A 24409-nucleotide genomic window follows, 5' to 3' on the forward strand; every position below is an offset into this window, starting at 1 on the left:
TTGTTATTGATCCACTGTGTAGTTAATGCAGAGCACCGCAGCACTGGGCAGCTGCTGAAGCTATATGTATGAGATGAGCTAACGCGAAGAAAGCCAGCATTTTTCCTTCACTCTGCCAAGATTGATCTTCCTCTTCCTGCTGATTTTGAGTGGGGCCTGTCATTATCTTACTCTGTCATTAGGGGCTACATTGGCCTGTGTGTGTCAGTCTATTTGGACAGCAACTCTTTTGCTAGCAGTGTTCCTTAGATTTATTAAAATCCCTGAAGGTAACATTGTGTTCCATTTCTGATGTAGAGAGCCTTGAACTCCAAGCGTACAAGCAGCGTGCTTTTTTCTCAGAACTTCAGTTTCCACCAAATGGTTAACAGCCTTTCTTTTAAATAACAACCCCAAGTAATTTAACACAGGAACTTCAAACCGTACAAGCTCTAACCTTTTCTAATTTTCTTAGCCCCTCACTATTCTCAGACTTGGATGATTTGTGCTTTGGTCATCCATTTTGCTAAAAAACTTTGTAAGGTACCTTTGGATCAGGGAGATTATAAATAAATTCTGTACATCTGATGATTAATACATACATTTTAAATAAATACAAATGAAACATCTGTTGAGAACCAGGTGAGATAGACAACAGCACTCAAGGATTACAGTTTCTATTAATGAGGAAATATTCTTAATAATAGCTATTCCATATCCAGGACATGAAACTTAGGTGGGAATGGGAATGAGGTGGAGATTGGCATCTACCAGCTTAGTGCAGTCTGATTTTTCATTGTTTAAATTAATTCAGCCTTTTTTCTGCATATAAATTTGTTTGAGGATATAGCCAAAGATTCTTTTATTGCTAATACTCTTTCCTATATCATTTTGTCCTACTTAGAGTACTTGAACATTTGCTCCACATTTATTCTGTTGATATCTTTCCAACTCAGAATATGTGGAAAGAGGTATTTTATAAAGTGTACCTGAAATGAAGTATTTTTCATGATGCACTTTTCTTTTGGATTATACCTGATTTGGGGACTTTCCACTTATTATCTCACCTAATCACTCCTTAATAAAAAACTGCTGCTTTGAATGAAATCAGCAGACTCTTTCCTCCTGTTTCCAGCGTGTCCAAAGAGAATAGTCCTTGCCTTTTCTAAGTTTCCTGAAGACTTTCAATAAACAATTCCATTTTTAATATTCGGATGATCAAAGTGAAATTTCAAGTGTCTAGAAATGTGAAGGGAATTAAGGAAACGTGTAGGTCAGTATCTTAAATTATATTTCTTATGAAATATTTTATTAAGTGAAAAACGCCATTATTAGATTCTGTACTTTTATCAGAAAATAGTCATTGCAGTTTCTAATTGTTTACGTCTAGTATGTATCACAAGAAAATAGACTTCTTTCCCTCTTGGAAGTTGAATTTTTATTAAAAAAGATAATGTAACACCTCCTACTAGTGGCTCAATAAATATTTGTTAAAAAATGAATTATGAAACAAGAATAGTTTGTGGGTAAAAGCAATAATTATGGGTAAGAGACTTTCTTAAGTATTATTACTCTCAAGTATATTGACTCTTTCAATTAGTTGTTTTGCAGGTTAGCAAAAAGTAATACGAAAGACAAAGATTTTGAAAAATATGTTTTTAGTTAAATAGCAGACATTCATGGTCATGATTTTGTTTTAAATAATTACTCTTATATTAGTAAATGTTATATATGTGTGTATAAAACAATAACTTATACTTCCTTGGATTGCAAATGGGAATAAACACATGAAACACTGCTTTATTGCAAGGTAATTAAGGTAATTTGATGTAGCAGTGAACACACTTGATTACAAGCCAATAATCTATCATATTAATCTGGATCTACCTCTATATTTTGCCATTAACCTTAGACAAGTTACTTGTCTGTGCCTCAGTTTACTGACTTATAAAGTGAAGATAAAATACACTTTTGCCTCCCTCAGAGTATACCAGAGTATTTTTTTAATGTAGAATAGTATACAGATTAATTCAATATTACAATAGAAAGCTTAGATAAATATCTTTTTTATAATAGTTTCTGCATTCTACCTCATGAGAAAGAGAAATGTGAAAAATAATTACATGGGACAGATTTATACAAAATAGCAAATTCCATGCTATATCAAAGGATCAATATTCAGCCAGTCTCTTCTGCCTTCTATATTTATGATAGTGTTTGGTAATTATTGATTTTTATAATGAATCTGGTGTCCTTCAAGATCCTACAGGGCCTTCTGAGTCATTGAAGACGGATAAAATGCTATTTTCTGTAATTTTATTCTTAAGCCTGTTTTGTTAGATTCTGACTCTTTAAAAATCCATGTATAGTGTTTTCTGTTAACATTCCCTCTGGAACATTTGATTAAGATTTCACTTCCAGTCAGGGTTTTTCTATAACATATTTCATTCTGATATTGAGCCACTTCAGTTCTTGGAACTGAATTCTCCTTCTGTCTGTTACAATACTGACATGTCTATCTTATTTCTTCTTGCCATTATCTATCACTTCCAAGTGTGAGACTGGTAAATAAAAGATAAGTACCTTTATGACACTGAAGAAACTTCACCATGTTAAATACCTCTGGATTCTCTAAACCTACGGTAGTAATTGTGGGTCCTTGTCTTTGGTCACTATTTTAGCATATATAATTTTGTTTCAGAAATAAAATGAGTCCCCAAAATGTTACAAGAACATTGCTAATCTAATGCTATCCTAGCCATACTAGTCACGTATTTGTTTTGAAATTTTGCCATATCATTGCATGTCTTCATCTTCTTAATTTCTATGAGCCTGTTTGTTCTCTCTCTCTTTTTTTTTTTTTCCATAGGTAAACTTGACAGTAATGCCAGAAGGGGGAAACACATGAATCTAAGAAATTAGAAATGAATGCAGTGTAGATGTTAGGGGAGTAGATTTTTAAACAAGGACACATTTTTAAATTTCTGCCTGTGCTTAGGTTTACTACAATGGCTACCATGGAGACACCTCTGAAACATTTTTGGTGGGCAGTGTGGATGAAGGCGGTAAAAAGTTAGTGGAGGTTGCCAGGAGGTGTAGAGATGAAGCAATTGCTGCTTGCAGAGCAGGGGCTCCCTTCTCTGTAATTGGAAACACAATCAGGTAAGCCTTGCACTGACAAGTAAAGGGAGGGTTGGCAAATGGTACAAAGGTTATTGGTAGCTTGGTAGAAAGTTGATGACATGTTTTATGATTCAGAACCATCATTTCAGTCTGATATCAGTATGTGAACTGCTGCGCTGCAGTGTTGTTCCCCAAGTTTAAAAAAAAAAAGTTTGTTTTTTTCAAAAGTGAATTATACCAGGTCAATCAAGAAACTTACAGAAGCAGCGAGCAATATTTATATGACTTCTTTAGTTGTAGCTTGACATACTGGCCTGTATGGAAGAGTGCCTAAGAAGGGGATAAGTCTCCCAACTCTTGGATAATGAGGCAGAAGCAAAGCTAGTTTTCTTCAAGGCATGAAGTGAAACGTATTCCCATGATAGATAAAAAGCATTAGCTCAGGCAAGCCTTACCTTTCAAATGAGTGGGTTAGAAGACAGCCTGAAAGGGTCCTTTTTTGGATCTTCTGTCCTTTTTTGGTCTGGTTCGTTTTTTTTCCTGCAAACCATTGTTTACTTTCCACACAGCGTTCTATACTCGCTTTTGGAAAGTATGTGTATTGTCCGAATGCAAGACTTTTCTTTGTAATCTGTTACCTACTTTAGGTCTCTTTTTTCCCCCCATAACTGTTTTGGAGTAGACATGCAGAATATGTGTTTTCATTTAAAAAGTAACATATTTTGTTAAAGATGATCACATCAATACCTTTTAAAGTACTGCTCTCATTAATATGAACCATTGAATACTTCCCGTTTGTCTAAAGGATGGAAGGCTTAGTCACCTTGAAAAGATGCTGCCTTTTTTTCTTCCTAAGCCTTCAAATACTTTAAGAAAAAAGGCAGTAAAATATCAGTTAAATGTATTTATGGCTTTAAAAATATTGTAACAGTGTCTGAATCAAACTTTAGTAAAATCTCTTTGGGTTATATCTGAGAAGCTTTTATTGAAGACTTTGAACAAAATTGTGTTTTTGACAGTTTTAAATTATAGGCTAACTAGCCTGGGAAAAAAGGATAGTGTCTCTCTGTTCTTTCATAGGAAATGTTGAATCAGACCCCTACTGGGAAAAGAAATTTAATGCATATCTCACTATCTTACTGTCCATGAATATAATAGAAATGAATTCAAAATGCAGTTTTATTTTTGCAAATGGGATGAGTCGATAGATGTACCTCATATTTTTGAACACCTAGGGTTCAACAAATTTACTGGTGGTGCTCTTGCATTTTAACAAAATTTATTCTTCAGTCGAAGGGGGCAGAGAACACTAGATTCTTATTCAAGCATTCTATCGAGCTCTGCATTCATGGCTGTGTCTAAAGGGCATGTCAGCCTTTGATTCTCTCTGAGAGGTAATTATCCTTTTCCTGTCACGGAACAACAAATGATAGCTAACTACAGAGGCACATTTGCAGTAGTCACATTCATCAACTGCAGGAAAAAAAAATTCAATTTAATTGTGCAACACAGCTGCACATGGGCTTTTGAGCATTTCTGTTGTTCTCCCTGTCTCGCTATTCCTCCCTCCAGATCTATTTTTTAAACTTTTTTTCTGGTTATTTTTTCCCCTTTTTGTCTCTTCTTCCATTTTTACTCTCTGTACTTTCTTGTTAAAGTAATTTTCCTTTGTGGCTCTCATTCTTTTTTCCCCATTGAAGGCTATGAATGTAGAAAATTATCACAATTACTCATATAATTGAGCCTCTTTGTAGCAAGTGCAACTCCAGTAGCCTTTCTCCATCATGAAAATGGTTTCATTATAGGGTTTTTCATATTCTCTGACACCATCTACACAGAGGAACAGGCGTGCAGATGAGATGTACTAGGAACAGGCTGGATCAGTAAGGTCACAGTAGGAATAATTAGCTCTGCTATGGAAAGAGCATCTAGGCCTTTTACTGCTACATAAATGTACTGTCCGTGGCTTTTAGTCACAAAAAAACTTACTAACAAATGGAGCTCCCGCCTACTACTTTGAAAAAAAGATTTGTATCAACACTACAATTTTCCATCATTAAGACTAATAACACAGAGCCTAGTATACATCAAGGGGAATAAAAAGAAAAATCTCACATTCAAGTGGCGGCTGGGTGCTGACCTTTGTTCCCTTTTTTTGTGTACGACTTAACTCTTTACAAAAAAGAGCCACACGCCACACCAACATGCAGGTGAACTCCAGCTAGTACTAGCAAAGCATAGCATTCAGTCGGAAAATCTGATAAATCTCCGTGCAGGATAATGCATTTCATTACATATTCACTACATTAATTCTAGCTACATTAAAAAAAAAAAGGAAGAAGAAGAAGAGTAAAATTGAAAGTGACATTGGATTTTAGCTATCTGGATGCAAAGGTCAGTTTTCGAAGGGTATGAATTTGCATGTACAAGCTCCTTTGAAAACCAGATCAGTCCCAACCACTGCACTTACAAAACTATGTGGAAAATAGCAGACAATGAACTTTTTCCTTTACTCTAATACATTTCATTATTTAGATGGTTTATGTCTGCCACCGGAGAGGAAACTGGCCCCGATTCCAACAAATATTTGTTCTGATGTGTTAAAGGCAGTGTTTCTGGACATCTTTTATTTCACCTTTTCTTATTCAGGCAAAATCTCAAGGGAATAAATAAACAAACAGTCTCCACCTTAAAGCCCAAAGTATTCGGAAGCATTACAGACCGAAGGTTTACAAACATCTTCCAACTCAAGCCTCGTTTATTTTGAACTATTCACCATCTAGCCTCCCTCTCCTGATACACCATGAACAGAGCATTCAGGCATCTTTTAGGAGTAGTATGTCACCAGGAACGTGGTGATCTTTACAGGAAATTTTGAAGTTCTCTGAAACCCGAAGAATAGGGTGATCTCTCTGAAGAAGTACCTGAAAGAGTTTAATGAAAAGAGCTCTCAATGTGCCCTTTTAAAAAAGAAAAATGCATTATAGTTGATTTACAATGTTGTGTCCATTTCTGCTGTACGGAAAAGTGCCCCAGTTATACATACATAGGTGTGTGTGTGTGTGTACACACACACACGTAACATTCTTCTCATATTATCTTCTATCATGTTCTAACACAGGTGATTGGGTATAGTTCCCTGTGTTATACAGCAAGATCTATGTGCCCTTTTGCTTTAGGAGGGATGGCGAGGGATCTTTAGGTTACAGTGTTAAACTCACTGTACTTCCATTTGCTTTCAAATATTTCTAAGTCTGTCTTTTTGTCATATCTCTAGATATGATCTAGATTCATGCATCACAAATATGTGACAGTTCAAGCAAAAATAATTTAAACTTGTAAATGTCATGATGAAAGTATCAATGAATGGTTTTTAATGTTTAATTCATAAGTATATGTTTTGATATTAATTTAGAAGATATAAAGCAGATTTTTAAAAAATAATCTCTTTCTATTAGATTATGCACATTTAAACAATAAGTGGCTCAGGCAAAATAAGTCATTTTAATGTCATCTGTGATGGATTTTTCTTGACAGCTACTGTAAATTACAATTACACTGCTTCTCTCTGCACAAGAAAGTAAGCATTGCAATAAATTATCTTTTATTTCAATCCATCATGTCTGCTTTTCAGTAACAGAAAACCTCAAATAAAAGTTCAGCACTATTGTAAGAAAAATACAGTAATTTGTGATCCAGTCTGAAACAAAAAAATGTACCACTCTTTTGGAAAACAGTTGTTGGCTTTCAAAAGTATTACTAATTGTACTTAAACATTCCTTGTCATTAGAGGGAATCCTCGAATCTGTGCATTCCTGCATTCAGAGACTACTGCTTAAAATAAAAATCTGGGAAGATTAAAGTAAAATTCCTTAACATAGAAAATCAGGTGCCATTTGAGAGCCTTTAATTAGAGGTGTGGCCATTTGGAAATCAGTACTGTGTCTAGGATTCATGTAAAAAGGGTAATAACAATATCCACATGCATTTTTATTTCTTTAGAAGAGTATTACTTAAACATAATACTCCTCTGCCCTCTTGGGGAATGTAGTCTTAGTCATAAAATACAGTTTTTATGGGTGAAGAATTTTAATTAATCTAGATAAAGCTTCAATTGAGGAAAACCGTCTCATGAACGGGAATTAAACTAAGAAAACACTCACAAGATAAATTCCTCAAGAGAGAGTTCTCTTTCAACTATAAACTGACGCAGGACCTGTAACAATATAGTATAATTTTAAAGTAAGTTTGTAAACTACTTTTATACACCTTCCTCCCCTCCCCTCTTCTCCTCCCCGATATTCCCTATGAAGGGCTTCAAGTCATAAATGTGCTCAGTCTCATGTAAGTGACCTGCTGCCTTAGATGATTTTTAGAGGAAATCAGGACGAAAGAGCTAATACCGGGAGAGTTATTTTCAGTAGATTTCAACAGAAAGAAGGCAGATTTCATCTGTGAGATGGCCAAGGCAGGAAGATCCTCATGCTCAGAAATGGGTCATGGCCCTCAATGGCTGGTGTTGGGGAGCAGCTGCACACCTCTTGGGCACCCCTGCCACCCAGCTGTTTCCATTTTCCCCAACACGCCAGTCAGGAGAAGCACGCAGGCTCCGCCTTCCCCGCCACAACTAGGGTTCCTAGTACTCGATTTCGTGTCGGAGTGAAATTTGCAACTACAAATCCCTTGGACTGTCTCTTCGAAGTTGGATTTAAACCCTAGAATCAGGTGAATAATCTTGTGCTTCCCGGGTATTCCAAAATAGAAGAACCATAGTAAAATAGTAGAAGGGGCATGCTTTTCCATAGTAATTAGAAACGTTAATGAGATTTTTATTTAGTCCATTCATTCCCAGGAAGTACGTGTTGAAAAGCTAACTACCAATCCCAAAGGAAAATACCCTAAAAAGCAAGCAGGAGTGTTTACTTAGTTCCTAAGAAGCAAGCATTGAGATGGATGCTCAGCCGAGGAACTAAGGGAAATTTGTCCTGTTCTTTTTCCTCTTTCCACATGGCTGTGGAATCCTCTGACCTTTGTATCCATGACACATACATTCTATGATTCTCCTATAACCAGAAGTTCCAGCGGGATCCAGGCAGTAAATTGTTGTAGAATGCACTCAGACATCTTTAGCCACCTAGTAATTGCACAGCTTCTTTTATGAAGAGGAATGAGAGGTATGAGGGGGGAGGGACCCCAAGTGTTTTTTCAGAGTGGGCTTTCTTCCTCTCCTCTCATCGGAAATTAAAATGAAGATTGCCATCGTAACACATTTACGATGTAGCTGTGATGTCTGCCAATCAGTTAGAGCCTTAAAAAAAAAAAAACCTAGTTTGGGTTTTTTTGGTTTTTTTTTTTTTTTTTAAAAAAGAAAATAGAATATCGGTTTATAATGAATACTCTCAGAATTATTGAGGTTTGTTGGGACATAATAACATAATTTACAGGTTTGGATAGAATTCATTTAAAAAAATCCAGATCAGTATATCTATTAAATAATGTCTCTTTCACCCTCTGTCCTCTCTCCATCCTCAGTTTCTATTCAGAAATAGTGTGGTACAAAGAGAAACATCTTGGAAAAGTTGTTACACCTCCTGTCCAAAGTGCAAAAGACACACAGAAATAACTATAACCATAAAGAACAACTTAAGATATTAAAAACATTCGCTTATCATTCCTCTTCTCAACACATGCATAGCTCACCTGTTTCTGCAGTGTTACAGTGAAATTAAATCTGAATGAGAGACTGCCCATCTACTATTTATAGTGACATACTGGCCTAAATGAAGTCATTTTTTAAAATGTCTAGAGAGAAGTATACTGGAGTTCCTGTCATGGCACAATGGAAACGAATCCGACTAAGAACCATGAGGTTGTGGGTTTGATCCCCAGCCTTGCTCAGTGGGTTAAGGATCTGGCATTGCTGTGGCTGTGGTGTAGGCCGGCAGCTATAGCTCCAGTTGGAACCCTAGCCTGGGAACCACCATATGCTGTGGGTGCAGCCCTAAAAAGCAAAAAAAAAAAAGTATATTGAAATGGATGTTTATAAAGAGGATGGCTAAATGCCTTGGGTTCATATTAAACTAAACCAATGTAGGTGAAGATTTTAGGGGTTGGATTTTATGTGCCAGATTTCACTTATATGGAATAGATGGGACCCAAAAGATTTACATGTAATGAGAGTAACTAATGAAGCATTAAGAATTAGGAATCACATGGGAGTTCCCTGGTGGTCTAGTGGTTAGGATTTGGCGCTTTCACTGCTGTAGGCTGGGTTCAATCCCTGGTCTGGGAACTGAGATCCCACATCAAGCCACTGCACACTAAAGCCAAAAAAAAATTTTTTTTTAATTTACAAAGAATTAAGAATCACAATACTAGTGTGTCTTAAGTAGAAATCCCAAATTGTCACAAAGTTTTGGAGTGTTTCAAGAATACTGACAAAGCCAATGTGACCTTTTGTGTGAGTGAGTCGGTAAAATGTTTAATGTTCTGAGATTAGAATAAGGGAACTATGGAAGCTGGAAGTCATATTTCAGATTATAATTTTTTTTCTGTTTGGTTCCCAAATCAGTAGTAATTTGCAATCTTTTTGTGAAATCAGGCAGGTTTTTATGGCCTAAATTACCTGCACATGTATCTTGGTTATATTGATCTATATACGTGTGCATGCATGTGCTTCATCTAAAAGTGGCCTTGTTTGAATATTGTACTAAAGTGAATGAAGCTAACTGCTGTGTTATTTATATACATATCTTTTTCCTTCATCTATCCAAAGGGAGTTGTTATAAGCAATAGCAAAATTTTAAATTGTTCCAGAATAATGAAAACGTTACTGTTGTCATTGGAATCCAAATATAACTGATTTTTTTCTTTTTCAGAGAATATATTGAGATGACTTTGTGTTTGCATTTCACTATCTAATTTAATTAGATAATTTTTGTATGGTCACTTTTAAAGCCAGATAAGTCACCAGAATGGTTTGCAAGTCTGTCCACATTTTGTGGGACATGGAATAGGCTCTTACTTTCATGGACATCCAGAAATCTGGCATCATGGTAAGAAAGTTAGTTTGGGAGCTGTCTATTAAATGGCATCAGGATAAAGCAGTTTTGCTCCTGAATATCTTCCTCTAACTTTGAGTCCACATTGTCATCCTTTTGTGTGAGTGTGTGGGTGGGAATGGTGGGGCGGGGGGAGGTGTTCCTAACTAATCATAACCAGCATATTACTTAACCATGTTACTGGATTAGAGCCTAGCAGTTTCAATCCGCAAATAAGGTTTATTTTGCTTTTTGTCTCCTCCTGAAGGGTGGTGGCTGGAAGGCACAATGGATATTTGTCTAGCAAAAGTTACTGAAAACAAAACACCACTGCATCGATGTCCCAGGAGAATGCACATATGACTGTTTTCTGTTTTCTTTTTCTACCCCCTTCTCTAACCGCTGACTGTTGTGGTTAAACTTCATTACATCCTACACAGCGTTGACAGCTGATGTATTTAGCAGCATGTACTCTTTAGTGATTTCTAGATTATACCCACCCTGTGTTCCTTCCCCCAGAACCTCCTGGTTTTTGCTGCCTGCTTGTGCACCCTACAGTGAGAAGGCAAGGGTTGGCTAGAAGGAGTGGAGGGTTAGAGTAGGAAGCAGTTCTATGGAGTGTCCCTAAAGGGCATGCACGGCTGGACAGGGACCAAAGAAAGTTGATCCTGGAGCTTTGACCTGTGTGTACAGGGTGGGAGCAGCCCCTGCAGGAACTACTGACTGGAATCCATCCCCTGCATAGTCCCAGGGGACTCAGCCGGTCAGAATGCCCTTTGGCCCAAGTAGCCTCACTCAAAGCTCATAAGAGGTCCAGTTTGGAGCAAAAAGGCATGTGTCCCACCCAGTGCCAACACTTGGAAATATTTCAAGTCACCACTGATCTTGCCTCCTACCAATCTGCCTTCCCTTGGCATCGGTTCTCAAAATGTCTTTCTCTTTGGGTTGGGGGAGGAGGAGGGTGGCGGGTCAGGTCCAGCACCCAGTAAAGCCAGGAGATGTCACATCAAGTGGCCAAGGGACAGTGGAGTTGGGGAGGGAGGTGCCCCAAATTTTCCCAAGCACCCAGTCTGCCCCTGCTCAGCCTTGGTGCACCCGTCTCAGGACCCTTGACCTCAAGCTCAGAAAATGCAAAGGCTGAGTCTCAGGAGTCTTGTGCCTAACCTCTGGGGTGGTAGGATTCTAGAAACCTCCACTTCTACCCTAAAAAAAAAGTATGTATTTTGAGCAGCCTAACCCATCTAATTTTGTTTCTGTCTTTCTATTTCTCATTCCCAGTCCCCCACCCATAGTTTATGTGTTTGTTTTACAGCAAATGACAGCGATCTGCTCATGGAGGAGGGTATGGCGTTCACCATAGGTCAGTGCTCCTCTTCAGAGAGCAGTGGCTCCCAGGCGGGGGACGGGACGGAAGCAGCGGCGCTGGCCTAGGCCAGGCAGTCCTGTGAAGGACTAATAAAGCCAATCAGCATAATGAAATAATTCAGATGCATAGTAAATCTGATTAAATAATATCCTCGAGCCCCATCTTCCTAAATCAGATACTTACCGACACATTTAGGAGACGGCAGCCGTCCAACCTCTAATTCTGTTACCAGCATAATGTGGTGTTTGGTTTTTTGTTTTGTTTTTGTGGGGTGTTTTTTGTTTTTTGTTTTTTTCATTAACACCCAGTAACTAAAGGCGATTATGTCCCTTGCTCCCTGTCAGCAAGTGGCCTGTTCTCTCTGGCGGCCCATTCCTGGCTGATCATGTGATTGGTGTCGCCACCAAATTCCAATCACCTAAGACCCCCGAAGGCATCATATTTCTGACTGTGGGACTTAATGGAGAAGCAATTAGAGTGAAATAAGAAAATTGTTATTTGCTGATTAATGAACATTTTGAGCATGTTTTTAAAATTCAAATATTTTAAAAAACTGACTGGTATTTATGAGAGGGACTGGTGTTTGGGTGGTTATTATCCACGGGGTCCTAATTAAGGCTTGATTAAAATGCCCTTTTTTCTTTAAAAAAATGACGAACTAGGCAACTTCATACATTTTTGAATGCCACCGTGTTTCCTCTTCCTACTGTTTAGTTTGTAGTATACTATGTAAGCAACGTCAATTATCAGCCCTTGCGAGATGACAACACGAGCCTGTGGGGGGAAGCACTGGAGGGAGGGGGGGAGAACCTTATTCTCTTTTTTGATAATCAGCGGAAACAATGTTTGACAAGAATCTGATTAGATCACTGCAGTAAATATTTTCCCTCTTACAGAGCCAATTATAACCGAGGGATCCCCTGAATTTAAAGTGCTGGAGGATGCATGGACCGTGGTCTCCTTGGACAATCAAAGGTGCTCGCGTTCTGCCGGGTTGCATTTAAATGGTTTGGGAAGGGAAGGCTCGTCCGTCGACGCGGGCGAGCTGCTGCTCCCCGCCCGTGGCGCGCTTGCTGACCGCTGCGTGTGTGTTTCAGGTCTGCCCAGTTCGAGCACACAGTTCTCATTACGTCCAGGGGCGTGCGGATACTGACCAAACTGCCCCACGAGGCCTGAGGAGCGGCCCGAAGGTCGCAGAGGCCCGGCGCCTTTTCCCCTAGTTTGCTGAAATCCAGCTGGAGAACTTTGAGAGGAAACCGGCTAACGGCGGGTCTAATAATAACCTACTTAGCACCTAGTAGCGCCTTGAGAAAAGGCGGTGGGGACAGGGTGGGGGTGGGAGCAGTTGGGAACTCGGATCTGAAGCCCCGATGTGGCCCTGCGGCCTCGGAAAGACAGATGCTGGCGCCCGGGCTCGGCTTCCCAACTCGGGAAAGGCGTCTGGAAGGGAGTGGGGACGCCCTCACTTGGAAGACGAGGGATTCCTAGAAATGCATGGTTTTCTCTTTGCCTTGCGTTGACCCTGCCCAAGTAAAAAGCCTTCACCTCTTAAAACCCTTGTGTCTTGTGTTCCTTGCCTCTCTGACGATTACTAGGGGGAGAGGGTAGGTGGTTCATTTTTAAGTCTCTGAACTTTTTTCACAGGCGCGGATGGAAAGGAAAACCTGATCCTAGCTGTGAGAAATTTTTTTTAAAGTCTCTTTTTTTTCCCCCTTATGGACCCCACATTGGCCGGCCCGGAGGGCGCTCACCACCATCAGGGCCAACTGCCCCCTCGGCCCTTCCGCTTCTTTCCCCTTCATAACTGCTTTTTGATGAAAAGATTAGCTGGAGAATGGAGGGGTTAGTTACAAACATATCTTAGCCTCTGGACCCTGGGCCTGGCAATTCTGCAGGGGTCATCAATCCAAAAACATGTCTTTTCTGGTCCTCTGGGGCTCTCCCCAGCTTTCAATCTGCCCCATACGCCTTCCTCAAGGTTACCTTTGGAGACTCTCAGCCGCCGGGACACAACAAGCTAGACCATCTGTAGCCCTAGGAATAGGTACATCGCCCCACCTGCCCAGATGTGAGCAGAGTCTGGCTGATCTAGCCCCTAAACTCACCTCTCCCTATCCTGGCCCTCTTCAGACCCACCCTTGTGCACTGGCAACCAGGGCATCCCTACAAGAAGAACCACGGGAACTTTGAGGGCCCCGGGACAGGTTGCATGGGATTGGAGCTGGCAGATTTAACTCCGGTTCAGCTGGCCTGCAGTTCCACCTGGTTAGGAAGTAAGACATACAAGGATCCACATTCCTCGGCTCTCAAGGCTCATTCCCACTGGGAGAAGCCAATCTTTCCTTGCAAGCTCCTCAGGACCTGTTCATACCTGGGCTCAGAGGTGGAGAGGGACTGGGCTTCTAGCAGGCCATGTAGAAAGTAGTCTCCCCTTGGGCCTGGTTTTAGGGTGTCCCACCAGTCAGTGGTTGCACTAACTCTTGTTTCTACTGAAGCGGGTTTTACAAAGCTGTCATTCGCTAAACATAGATTGGGCTCAGCTCCAGAGCACCAGGAAAATGTGGGCACCTGTCATTGCCCATTGCCGTAATAGGACTGGAGAGCCAGCTCATTTTTGTGACACTCAGTGGTGGGAAAAGTCATGGGAAACTGAGGCCAATGATTGCGCCTGAAAAAGTGGTTAGTTGGAGCTTTTCCCCTCAACTTGGGATTCTTTTGGGCATCCTCTAACCCTTCCAGCTTCTTTTCTCTACCTCTAGGGATGCAAAATTTGGACAGAGGTGATTCTGATTCTAGTGAATCTGAGAGCTAGAAAAGAAGGGGTTGAAGGTTTACAAAGTCCACAGAAAAACTTTACGGGTGCTGGAGAGTTGGCCAAGCAGAGGCCTAGAGACTGAGGCTTCTGCCCCAGAACAACCCAGATTTTCTATAGAGGAATAAGGTCCAGATAGCCTTAGAATAACTTCACTTCTGTCCTAGATCAGTCAGATTGCAATGATTAGCCAGTTTCTTGTCTACAGATCCATTTACCCTGAGATTCCCCAAGAATAATTTCATTAGGACCACAGAATTTTACCAACCACTGGGATAACATGCTTCTTGTGCAGAACGTTTTCCAAGGTAGAGATATTTTATGGTATAGGTTTATAATTCTCTTTATTAAAATGACTAATCAAGTTTAAATTTTTTTTACATATATAGGTATGTATATACACCAGCACCAGCCAAGAGTCAGCAGCTCCACAGGAAACAAACTCGAATTAGAATAAACTCGGTTTAACATGCTTTGAAGTTGAAATTAGGAAGCAGATTTTAAAATACTTTGTCCCTGCCCCCACCTCCACCCTGCCAACTGAACTAGCCCCAGACCTCACCCTGGGTTGCAGGGATTCCAGCCACTCACGGCTACTGCCACCACCAGCAGGCACCGGTCCTGTAATGTCTCCAACAGGTTCTACTTGGAATCCCGGGCTCTCAGGATAAATGGAAGAGTTTTGTTTCCTCTCAGAGTTGGAACAGGAGAAGATCTAAGCAAACCGGCATTTCAGAACAGGTGTCGCCTTAGCGATGGGAGTAGGGAGGGATCCACCCGGGGCTCTTAGAGATAAGATCACACATTGAGAAGATAGTCAAGGGCGGGCATCTTGGCGCCTGAGGGCCGCGGCTCAGCCACTCCTCCCCGGACTTGTTTCTCTGGGGCTAAGAAATAATTCCAGCGGTAGACACCCCCTCGCCCAGATATAATTAATTTGTAAAATAAGCTCTGAAACCTTTTCCCTTGCAGGTCCTTTGTTCCCTGAAGCCAGCCCTGTCCCCTGCTCTGAGAAAGACTTGGATTTCCCCTTCCAGATGTGGATGGCCGAGAGCCCTGGAGACCGTCGCGACCCGAGGCCGCCTCTCCCCTTTTCCCCACTCTGCAGTTCTCTGGAATAAACTGGCCCTGGACAGCCTAGCCGTCGGGTTTCCTCACGCGTTGCCCTGAGCACCCAGAATCGCCAGTCCTACTTCCATCCGTCCCAACCCCGACCCCGCGCCAGTCGCAGCGATCACTTACGTGGGCAGGGCCCGCGAGGAGACCAGGGGCCCCGGCGGCATCTGCTGCTGTGCAGGGCGCACCGCACTCCGTACCCCAAAACAGGCGCTAGGAAAGAGCAATTAAAACCACAAGTGCAACACGGCAATCAAGAGGAGTGGAACGGCTCCGGGAGTTGTCTGGTGGCGGAGTCATTAGCTGGTTGTTGCTACAAAGCCTCACCGTGTGGTTCGGTGATTAAGGAAAAAAAAAAAAAAAAAGAAAGAAAAATCTTTTTAAACGTTGGCAAACCCGTTATTGGTTTGGAGGATTGGTTGTTTTGATTTGCTTTGCTTTTGTTTTTCTTTTTGCTCCAACCACTGCTGCCTGAAATACTTCTACCCCCCAACATCGTACACTTAAACCAAAGGAGAGGAATTCCGCGGGCAGCAGCTGCTGCTACAGAAGTTAAAAAAGAGAAGCCCCTTCCGTTGATATCTGTAACGACAGCACGGATGTAATTTGTTTTGAATGTTCATTTTTATTGGTGTTCCCTCTGCCAAAATGTGCTTGATTACAGAGGTTTGTCCTGTGATCACTGCGCACTCTAGACAGGGGAAGGTGCCTCGGCGAAGGTTCAGCTCAGGCCAGATCAAATCCGGGGCTGTTTAACGCTGAAAGGCTGCATGTTGCTATTAGTGTTAAATATATGGCTAATTATGCGTATGAAAATTAAACATCAGTGTTATGCTAATGGGGCGCCTTCAGCTGCGGATCTGAGCACTTGAGACTACCATTTAATCAAATGAATCAGTAACTAATACATCTGCACGTGTGAACTTTCACAAGATCATTTCCCCGTTCTCGTCACACGCTAAATTATGAAAGAAATAATTATCAACACTTTCTAATTACCTAACAAAGTAATTTGGGATTCACCGTGGGGCTGGCGGGATGGGGAACCAACAGCCCCTCACAGCCAGCGTGGTGCGCGCCACGCCTCACGGGGGTGGTTGTGTTGTGGTGGCTGCGGGGGCTTTTGTGTGCTTTTCTGTACCTAGCGCCCCAGAAGACAGAAGGCGCCGCGGCAGCTTTTGCCTTCACCAGCCCTGCCCCAGGCCCAGTGGCGCCCGCTTTGACCCCTGGAGATGAGGAGGATCCTGGGCGACAATGAGAGACGTGTCTACACACAGATACTCGATCTTACAACTGGCCTGGTTTTGCCGCGGGTTTCGGTGTCCCCCAGGACTCCTACACCCTGGGTGCTCTCGCCAGACCCCAGGAGGCCGGAAAATGACCACCTGGCGTCCTCAGCCCAAGCAGAATTGAGCCCGCCAACTCCTGGGCTCTACTCTGCGCCGCGCCTTTGGGGCGAGTGAGCCGGACGCTTGGCTCAGAGGGAGTGGAGAAGGGAGGGGGAGGCGGAGGAAGGTTGGGAGGGAAAGGGGGGGGGGTGTGGGTTGGGGGGAGGGGGCGGTACGGCCGTCTTTCCTGGGAGGAGAAGCGCGGGTTCCTGGCTCCGCGCGCACTGCTTTAATCAGACCGGTGTAGCCTGGAGCTGGAGTGGCCAGCTTGGCCTGGAGCAATGCGAGCGGGCCCCAGGGAGCGGCGGCGGCGCGGCGGCCGAGTGAGTGAGTTCGCCCGGAGGGCCCCAAACACGCCCCCAGGGATGTGGCAGAGTGGACCCAGGTCGGGGAGGCGCCGCCAGGAGAGCGCTGCTCAAGGCACAGGACTCTCTGGAGGACAGCGCTCTATTGACCGCCTCCGGCGCAACCATTGCGCGACTCTGGGCTCCAGAGGCCGCAGTAAGGCTCGAGAGCCGCCCTAGCTCAGCACCGGACTGGGTAGCTGCGGCTAGGAGAAGCGGTGCGCTGGTCCCCGGTGTTGTGGGGGCGGGCAAAGGGTGGGGACAGTAGGAGGGGGAGGGCAGCAGAGCGGAGCCGCTGCTTGGTTTCTGGGAAGTAAGGGGCGCCGGGGAGGTGGGAGGCTGAAGAGCCGCGGGCCGCGTAGGTCCCGGAGCGAGCGCCGCAGCCCATTGTGCGCCCCACGCGGCGCGCTCTGTTGCAGAGGAGCCCCGGCCGGGAAGTGTGGATGCGTCTCTCCCGAGGCCGAGCCGCCTCGCCCGCTCTAGTCCAGCGGAGCCGGAGCGCCTCGGACCAATCCCCGGTGATTATGCAAGACAGCGGACCAATCAGCTCCGCCAGCTCATGAATATTTATGACCTTGGCTGAGTCAAAGCTTTGAAGCGAGTTTGGGGAGCTCGGCAGCATCATGCTTAGACTTTTCAAAGAGGCAAACTCCATTTTCTTATGAATGGAAAGTGAAAACCCCTGTTCCGCTTAAATTGGGTTCCTTCCTGTCCTGAGAAACACAGAGACCCCAAAAAGGGAAGCAGAGGAGAGAGAGAGACCCACACCTAGACCCCGCGAGAAGAGATGACCATGACCACCATGCCAGAAAGTCTCAACAGCCCCGTGTCGGGCAAGGCGGTGTTTATGGAGTTTGGGCCGCCCAACCAGCAAATGTCTCCTTCTCCCATGTCCCACGGGCACTACTCCATGCACTGTTTACACTCGGCGGGCCATTCGCAGCCCGACGGCGCCTACAGCTCGGCCTCGTCCTTCTCCCGACCGCTGGGCTACCCCTACGTCAACTCGGTCAGCAGCCACGCGTCCAGCCCCTACATCAGTTCGGTGCAGTCCTACCCGGGCAGCGCCAGCCTCGCCCAGAGCCGCCTGGAGGACCCAGGTACGTGAGCCTGCCAGGGAGAGGAAGAGACAGGAAGGGAGGGAGGGAGAGGAAGAGGGAGAGAAGAGAGAGAGAGAGAAAGAGAGAGAGAGGGGGAGAGAGAGAAATGGGATGGGGGTGGGGAGGGCGCCAGGCAGTAGAGGGAGGTTTCGGGTATCAATCCCTGTCGTAGCAAAGATACTTTAAAAATATATAATATGTCCACCCAACTTGCAACTATCCAGCAAAGGATAAATCCGAGAGCGTCCCCTGACACTGGCTGGGCCTCTGGGCGGCTCCATGCGTGGAAAACACAATGCCCCGCTGGAAAACAGAAACCCACATGTGCACGTATTAGTCTCGGTAATTATTTATTGCGTAGCGCTATAAACAATGTATGCAATTAAGGGTAATTAAACCTCAACTACCGCCTGCAAAAATTGCAAACTTTTCCTGCAAAGGCAAGAGTTGCGCGCCTGTGAACTGCCCCAGTTCGCTTGCAGCGGCCAGGGGCCTGCCCTTTGGACTTGGCGGAACCCTTCCCTGACTTTCAGAGTTTCTTGAGCATTCTCACTCCTGGCCCAGCCTCTGCCATCCCTCTGCTGTCACTTGCTATCAGCTCCACGCACTAAAGTTGGTCCTTTGCATTAACAACGGGCCCCCACATCTGCTGTTCCTTCAGGGGCTGACTCCGAGAAGAGCACTGTGGTGGAAGGCGGTGAAGTGCGCTTCAATGGCAAGGGGAAAAAGATCCGTAAACCCAGGACGATTTATTCCAGTTTGCAGTTGCAGGCTTTGAACCGGAGGTTCCAGCAAACTCAGTACCTAGCTCTGCCCGAGAGGGCGGAGCTCGCGGCCTCCCTGGGACTCACGCAGACGCAGGTACCTCGCCGCTGCCCCACCGTGGCGCCAAGCAGGCTTCCCTTGGCCCACCTGCGCCCAGAGTTCCATTTCTTGCTCTATGTGCCTCAGGGGTCCGTGTGCGTGCGTGCGTGCGTGCGTGTGTGTCCGTGTGTGTCCCACCCCTGGCTCTCCCATCGCCTTTGCTTCCTCAATAGTTCTCTCTGCCCTGGCTCAGTCACTGCACTCTACTCCGTGCTGCCGGCAGCCCGGCCCTGAGCAATCTGATTAGGGCGCAGGAAGGATTTCCCTGGACATTTTGTTTGGGGACTCTGAGGTCACACGTGCCCGAACAACTGGAACAATAGACTCTGGGCTTAATCCCTTCTTTGCCTTTAAAGTGTGTGGCTAAGCACTAGTGGCCTGGGCCGGAGCCTCTGTCTCCCTCCTCCTCTACCTTCTCACTGTGTTGGGCTGGGGTGGGGGTGGGGGGAAATCCTTTCCTCGGCCCTCTCACATCCCAGATCCCAGACCCTGGGGGAGAAATGGGACCTTCCTTCCCTGGTTTCTCTAAGATTCCCAGGACCCCTTGGCGTTCTGATCGTGACTGGCATAGGCTTCCAACTTGAGGTGGGGGGGGATGATTTGGAGCAGAGATGGCAGAGCAAACAGGCTAACTAAGGAAAGGTTGATTTAAGTCCAAATGAAAAGTTTAACAAAATCCTGTGGCCTCCTCAGGCCGCAACCCACTCAAGTCCAGAAATGATGGCTGAGAGGGGGGAAAAAAGACGGGTTGCATTGCAAATAAATTTCCTCCAGTTCTTTTCTTCACTGGATTATTTTTATTGACGTTCATATCAGAACTGAAGGCTCAGTATTAGGCAGGCGCTGCGTCTTCCCCAGTTGCCAGGCCCGGGCTAAGTTCCGAGCAGGCAAGGCCAAGATCCCTGCTCACTGCTCACCACCACGCCCCCTGGCTCTCAGAGAGCTGCCCCTACCTGCCACTGGCGGCGGGCAGTGGGGCCTCCCAGCCTTTGGTTCTAAAGGGGAGGAGGGGGGCGGGTACTGCTTCTCCAGCTGGGAGCTGCTGGGTAACGCCGGGCTGGGGGTTATCCTCTCTATTTCAAGGCTCCCTTATCTCCCCATGACCAAGGTAGGCACAATGGATCTAAACCGAGTCAAGTCGTTGTCCGCTCTTGCAGGTCAAGATCTGGTTCCAGAACAAGCGCTCCAAGTTCAAGAAGCTGATGAAGCAGGGTGGGGCGGCTCTGGAGGGTAGCGCGCTGGCCAACGGCCGGGCTCTGTCTGCCGGCTCTCCGCCGGTGCCTCCGGGTTGGAACCCCAACTCGTCTTCCGCGAAGGGCTCGGGAGGCAGCGCAGGCTCCTACATCCCCAGCTATACGTCATGGTACCCCTCGGCGCACCAAGAAGCTATGCAGCAACCCCAGCTCATGTGAGGCTCGCCCGCACCCGCCCGCCTCCTTCCCATCTCCCCCGGCTCGGGCCCCTCCCGCCTCCCGGTACATCCACCCCGTTCGCGTGCCCTGGGTCCAGAGGAGAAGGGCCCAGAGGGAAAGAAGAAAGAACAGTGAAGGCAGGACGCCCGTCGCCTCCTCGGAGTCCCGCGCAGTCTGTCCGGGCGACTTCCCTAGTGCCCACGCCTTTGCCAGACCCCCGGCCTCGGCCCCGCGGTGACAGCAGAGAGCGGCTTCTGAGCGCAGGCATAGCGGCGCAAAACAGCCGGGCGCAGGACAAGCCCGCCGGACCCGACCGTCAACTCTCAGCTGTATGGGACTATCAGGAAAAAAACAAAGAAAAAATGTAGACAAAGCAAAAGCTCTTTCTGTCCTGTCCATCTCTCGTCTCCTTTCGCTCTGTATCTGTGCGCTGACGAAGTCGAGGTCGTCGTCCGTTCGCGTCAGCTGTCCTCGTTCTTCCGCCTCTGAAAAATAGTCACCGGCTTCGAGGAGGCTTGGTTCACTGGGCCGCCCAGTTCCGGATACTGGAACATTTTGTCCATTCGGATCTTTTCCTGGGCCTGCCTAACCATCTGTGTGGCTCTTTTGGGTATAGGGGAAAATTGGAGGGAGGGAGTTTTATTTATTGAAAAATGGACTTGCCTGAGGCTGAGTGTTCGGCCAATTAGCAGTTCTGCGGGGCGTGCGAGGAGGAGCGCAGGGTCCAGACGGACCCCTTACTTTAAACGCACCCAGAAAAACGAATAGGGAGGACCTGGAGCTTTTTAACTTATACAGTAACTTTTGTACTTCGCTAGTATGGAGAGGTTGGAGCCGAATGATTTGCAGTTTTTTCATGTCCCATATTATTTAAAAAAGAAAAAGAGAAAGAAATGAACCCAAAACAATTTTCTCATCTCGGGAAGAACGCTTGATCTCTGCCTGGCTAAGAAGGAAAATCCTAATTCTTTCCTTGTGGAGAGAAAGAACCAATGACCAGAGAGAGAAAACAGGCAGGCATGTGCCAGTGCCCTAATGCCAGGGGGCTTTAAAGTTAGATGAAAGCAGCTTTACATCAATCCCCAGAGGCTTGACCACAGAATAATGCCAGTCATCACCCAATGCACAGTCTTCAGTGCAGGATCTAATTGCTGTACATATTATTGTTATTAATTATTATTGTTATGATTATTGTTCTGTAAACATGTTGCACAAGCTTAGCTTTTTTTCCGTTCTGTTGTCTGTGGCTGTAAAACCTGATGCTTTGTGAAATGAGAATCTTGACATTTTACTTGTGAAATTTGGAAAATGTGATCAACTGAAATCAACTGTGTTTTGTGTTCTCTATGTCAAAGTTTAGTTTTATATTGAGAATGTTAACTTATTGCTTTGTATCTTGGGGGGGAAAGAACTTTGTAAATAAGTTATAAAGTTTCTTTGAGACAGTAAAATTATGGTTTCGAGAAAGAGTTGCTGTCTGGTGTGCTGTGTGAGTAGGTATTGGGGCCTGGGCATCAGGCTTCCACCTTGGGGGACAGAAAAGTCAGGGACAGCAACTCCAAAGGCTGGAGGCCTGAGAAACCCCTGCTGGGACCATCCTCAAGCTTAACTCCTGCTCCTCCAAGGGTGTGATATCTGCCTGGAGTAGGGGATGGTGGCAAGGGTCCCTGGGCAAGGGGGTTCTGGAACAGGTGTGGCCTGGCAGAGCCAGGGCTCAGGAATCGAAGGGACAGTGAAGGCCGTCTGAGATGGGGTGAAAGCAGAGCTCACAAGCAGCCACTTGGTGAGACATGAGTGCCCCCTGCACCCAGTCACCTCGCGGGAGGCCTGGAAGCCTGAAAGCAGAGACAGCTGGCTTTGCCCCTTGCCTCCACCGGGATCTGGCCTCTCGGCTCATGCTTGCCCGCAGGGCGCTAGATCTCAATGTGGAAAAGACCGGGCCAGACGCCCGGAAAGGGGCCGGAAGGACACGTCTGTCATGCTACCCCCAATCAATCAGTGAGCTCCAGGGGACAGTCCCAAGGCGCCACCCGGCCCCCCTCCACAGCCCCTCCCACCCACCTAGCCCTTCCATAAGGAGAGGCCCATACCCGTCTAAAGACCCCAGGCTTTCTCAGCGGCAACGAGAAACAGAGGTGCCCAGAGAGGGGCAGGTGGGCTCCACTGACTCGTTGGAACTTGAGAGCTTGTCACCTCCCTAGTCCAAAACTCCCAAGGCCAGTCTATCAAGTGACAACTCCAGTGGATACATTTGACCATTTCGCTCCAGAAAAACTAGTAGGCTCTGAGCTGCCAGTATCTGCCTCACTCCCTCCACCCGCACTTCAGCCCAACCTCAACCCCAGACACCAAAGCAGAGCGCCGGGAACTCGGGAAAACTGCGGGCCCTGACAGGCTGCTTTGAGCGATTCCCGCATCCCTCGAACTCGCCTTCTGACACTGTTTCCCGCGGGGACTAGCCCTCCGCCTTTGGGGGGCCCTTTGCAGTGCGCGGCGGGGAGCAGAGCCGGGAAGGCAGTGATCTGTGTTGTGACAAGCACCCATTTTTCAATTGGTGCTGGTGAAAGATCAGAGACGCCAGGATTTTCCGACGCCCTTTAGGAAAGGGAGGGGAGGTGGGGAGGGGAGTGATGGAGGGAGCAGGAGAGATAGTGGGGAATGGAGACGGGGACCTCGAGCCACGGTTGGGGCTTTTCTTCTCCTACAGCCCCCCCAGAACCTGGAGAACTAATGGGGGAGAGCAGACCTCGGAGATGGGGAGGCCGGCGGGGCAGAAGGGTGTGGAAGCTAAAAACAGCGAACTGTTTTCCTGGGCTGGGTTCCATCAGGCGCCAGGGCAGAGACCTTCCTGGATTTGGTTTCCCCCGCAAGATGTGACTTTGCTAGTGGGTAGGTTTTGGCAGATTACCCTCACGCATCCAAATCTGGGACCTCAGACGGCAGACAGGGCCCAGTGCCTAAAGCCACAGGCAAAATCGGTTTGGTCAAGCGAATTTTAATACTTTGAGGTATTAGCTTATACTAATTTAATAATCTCTTGCTAACAGTTCAAATAGAGAAATTATTAGTTTTAGCTCAACGAAGGCGGTCTTTAGTTAGGCTCTATTATAATTATAAGCAGTTGTACTTTTTTAAAATGTTAATCTCAATATAGACCTAATTAATGCTTCCTTGTTACTGACAAGTAGTTCATCAAATATCTGATTCAAAGATTTTCATAATGAGTATATTAATTAAACTATGAATAATCTAAAGGTGGTTATATTTAAACAATACCTCATTATAATGATTAAATACTGATTTCGAATATTATGTCTTAACAATTGTCACTTAGAAAACACAACCTTTCCTTATGTATGAGTCTGTAATGGCAAAATGCAATTTTGGGATTTTTTTCCCCTTGTTCAAAAAATGTGAACCTCATTTTAAAACACTTCTGAAATAGGTTACACACAGCTTAATGATTATCAAAATGACTCTTTTCTGCAAAAAAAGACCCCAAAGTGCGCGTACAGCTGCAAACCCAAGAGGGTCAGCATCATTTCACTGTATTCTCTTCTTGATTACAAGCCGGGCCCATCAAACACAACATAATTACAGTAATTTCAGGTTTATTTATTCTAATGCAGTTTCCCCATCTCTCTGGTAATTATGAGCAATTTTTTCGCCCAGGGAATCTTTTTGCATTAACAAAAGAGATAACGCACTGAAAGCCAAATTTGCTGTGCGTTGAGAAAAGGAAAAAAAAAAAAATCAAATAGGTGCGAGCTGCCATCTCTGCAATTCTCCGGTACCGGAGCCGGCAAATTGCTTGCAGGTGTATGGAGCAAGCTTGTCAATGGCCGAGCCTCCAAATTAGCAAATG

At 45.3% G+C, this 24409-nt stretch overlaps 3 protein-coding genes across 11 annotated transcripts in view; 2 read left to right on the forward strand and 1 right to left on the reverse strand.

The window, feature by feature from the left end:
* Window positions 1–13062, forward strand: part of METAP1D (methionyl aminopeptidase type 1D, mitochondrial) — an 83917-nt gene extending 70855 nt beyond the window's left edge. For all 4 annotated transcript variants that reach the window (XM_021075529.2, XM_021075524.2, XM_021075526.2 and 1 more), the window contains exons 6-10: window positions 2978–3141; window positions 10060–10157; window positions 11455–11502; window positions 12405–12483; window positions 12606–13062. In XM_021075529.2, coding sequence (XP_020931188.1) covers window positions 2978–3141; window positions 10060–10157; window positions 11455–11502; window positions 12405–12483; window positions 12606–12684 — 468 coding nt within the window. In that variant the 3' untranslated portion in view covers window positions 12685–13062. The remainder of the gene's footprint in view (window positions 1–2977; window positions 3142–10059; window positions 10158–11454; window positions 11503–12404; window positions 12484–12605) is intronic.
* LOC146395976 (uncharacterized) overlaps window positions 1903–24409 on the reverse strand; it is a 23964-nt gene continuing 1457 nt past the window's right edge. Inside the window, exons 2-5 of one of the 3 annotated variants that reach the window (XM_084999520.1) lie at window positions 15563–18571; window positions 14883–15035; window positions 7266–7318; window positions 5715–6026 (exon numbers count right to left, since the gene is read on the reverse strand). In XM_084999520.1, the coding sequence (XP_084855646.1) occupies window positions 17350–17823 (474 nt within the window). In that variant the 5' untranslated portion in view covers window positions 17824–18571 and the 3' untranslated portion in view covers window positions 5715–6026; window positions 7266–7318; window positions 14883–15035; window positions 15563–17349. Of the gene's footprint in view, window positions 6027–7265; window positions 7319–14882; window positions 15106–15562; window positions 18572–24409 lie in introns of all 3 variants that reach the window. The other 2 variants (XM_084999517.1, XM_084999519.1) reach the window with 2 other exon arrangements.
* On the forward strand, window positions 17060–22011 carry DLX1 (distal-less homeobox 1). Of its 4 annotated transcripts, none has more exons than XM_084999514.1 (4): window positions 17060–17151; window positions 17895–18268; window positions 18930–19129; window positions 20290–22011. In XM_084999514.1, exons 2-4 carry the CDS (start codon window positions 17956–17958, stop codon window positions 20542–20544), a joined length of 768 nt encoding a protein of 255 aa, XP_084855640.1. In that variant the 5' UTR covers window positions 17060–17151; window positions 17895–17955; the 3' UTR covers window positions 20545–22011. The 4 variants fall into 4 exon arrangements, with proteins under 4 accessions (XP_084855640.1, XP_084855641.1, XP_084855642.1 ...); XM_084999515.1 differs by having other exon boundaries at window positions 17060–17147; window positions 17588–18268; XM_084999516.1 differs by having other exon boundaries at window positions 17060–17147.

The sequence above is a fragment of the Sus scrofa genome, chromosome 15 (genome assembly GCF_054392235.1).
Source record: "Sus scrofa isolate SSC_HxYL_T2T_F1_AM1 chromosome 15, Sscrofa_HxYL_maternal_Yorkshire_Landrace_v2.0, whole genome shotgun sequence".
Lineage (NCBI taxonomy): Eukaryota > Metazoa > Chordata > Mammalia > Artiodactyla > Suidae > Sus > Sus scrofa.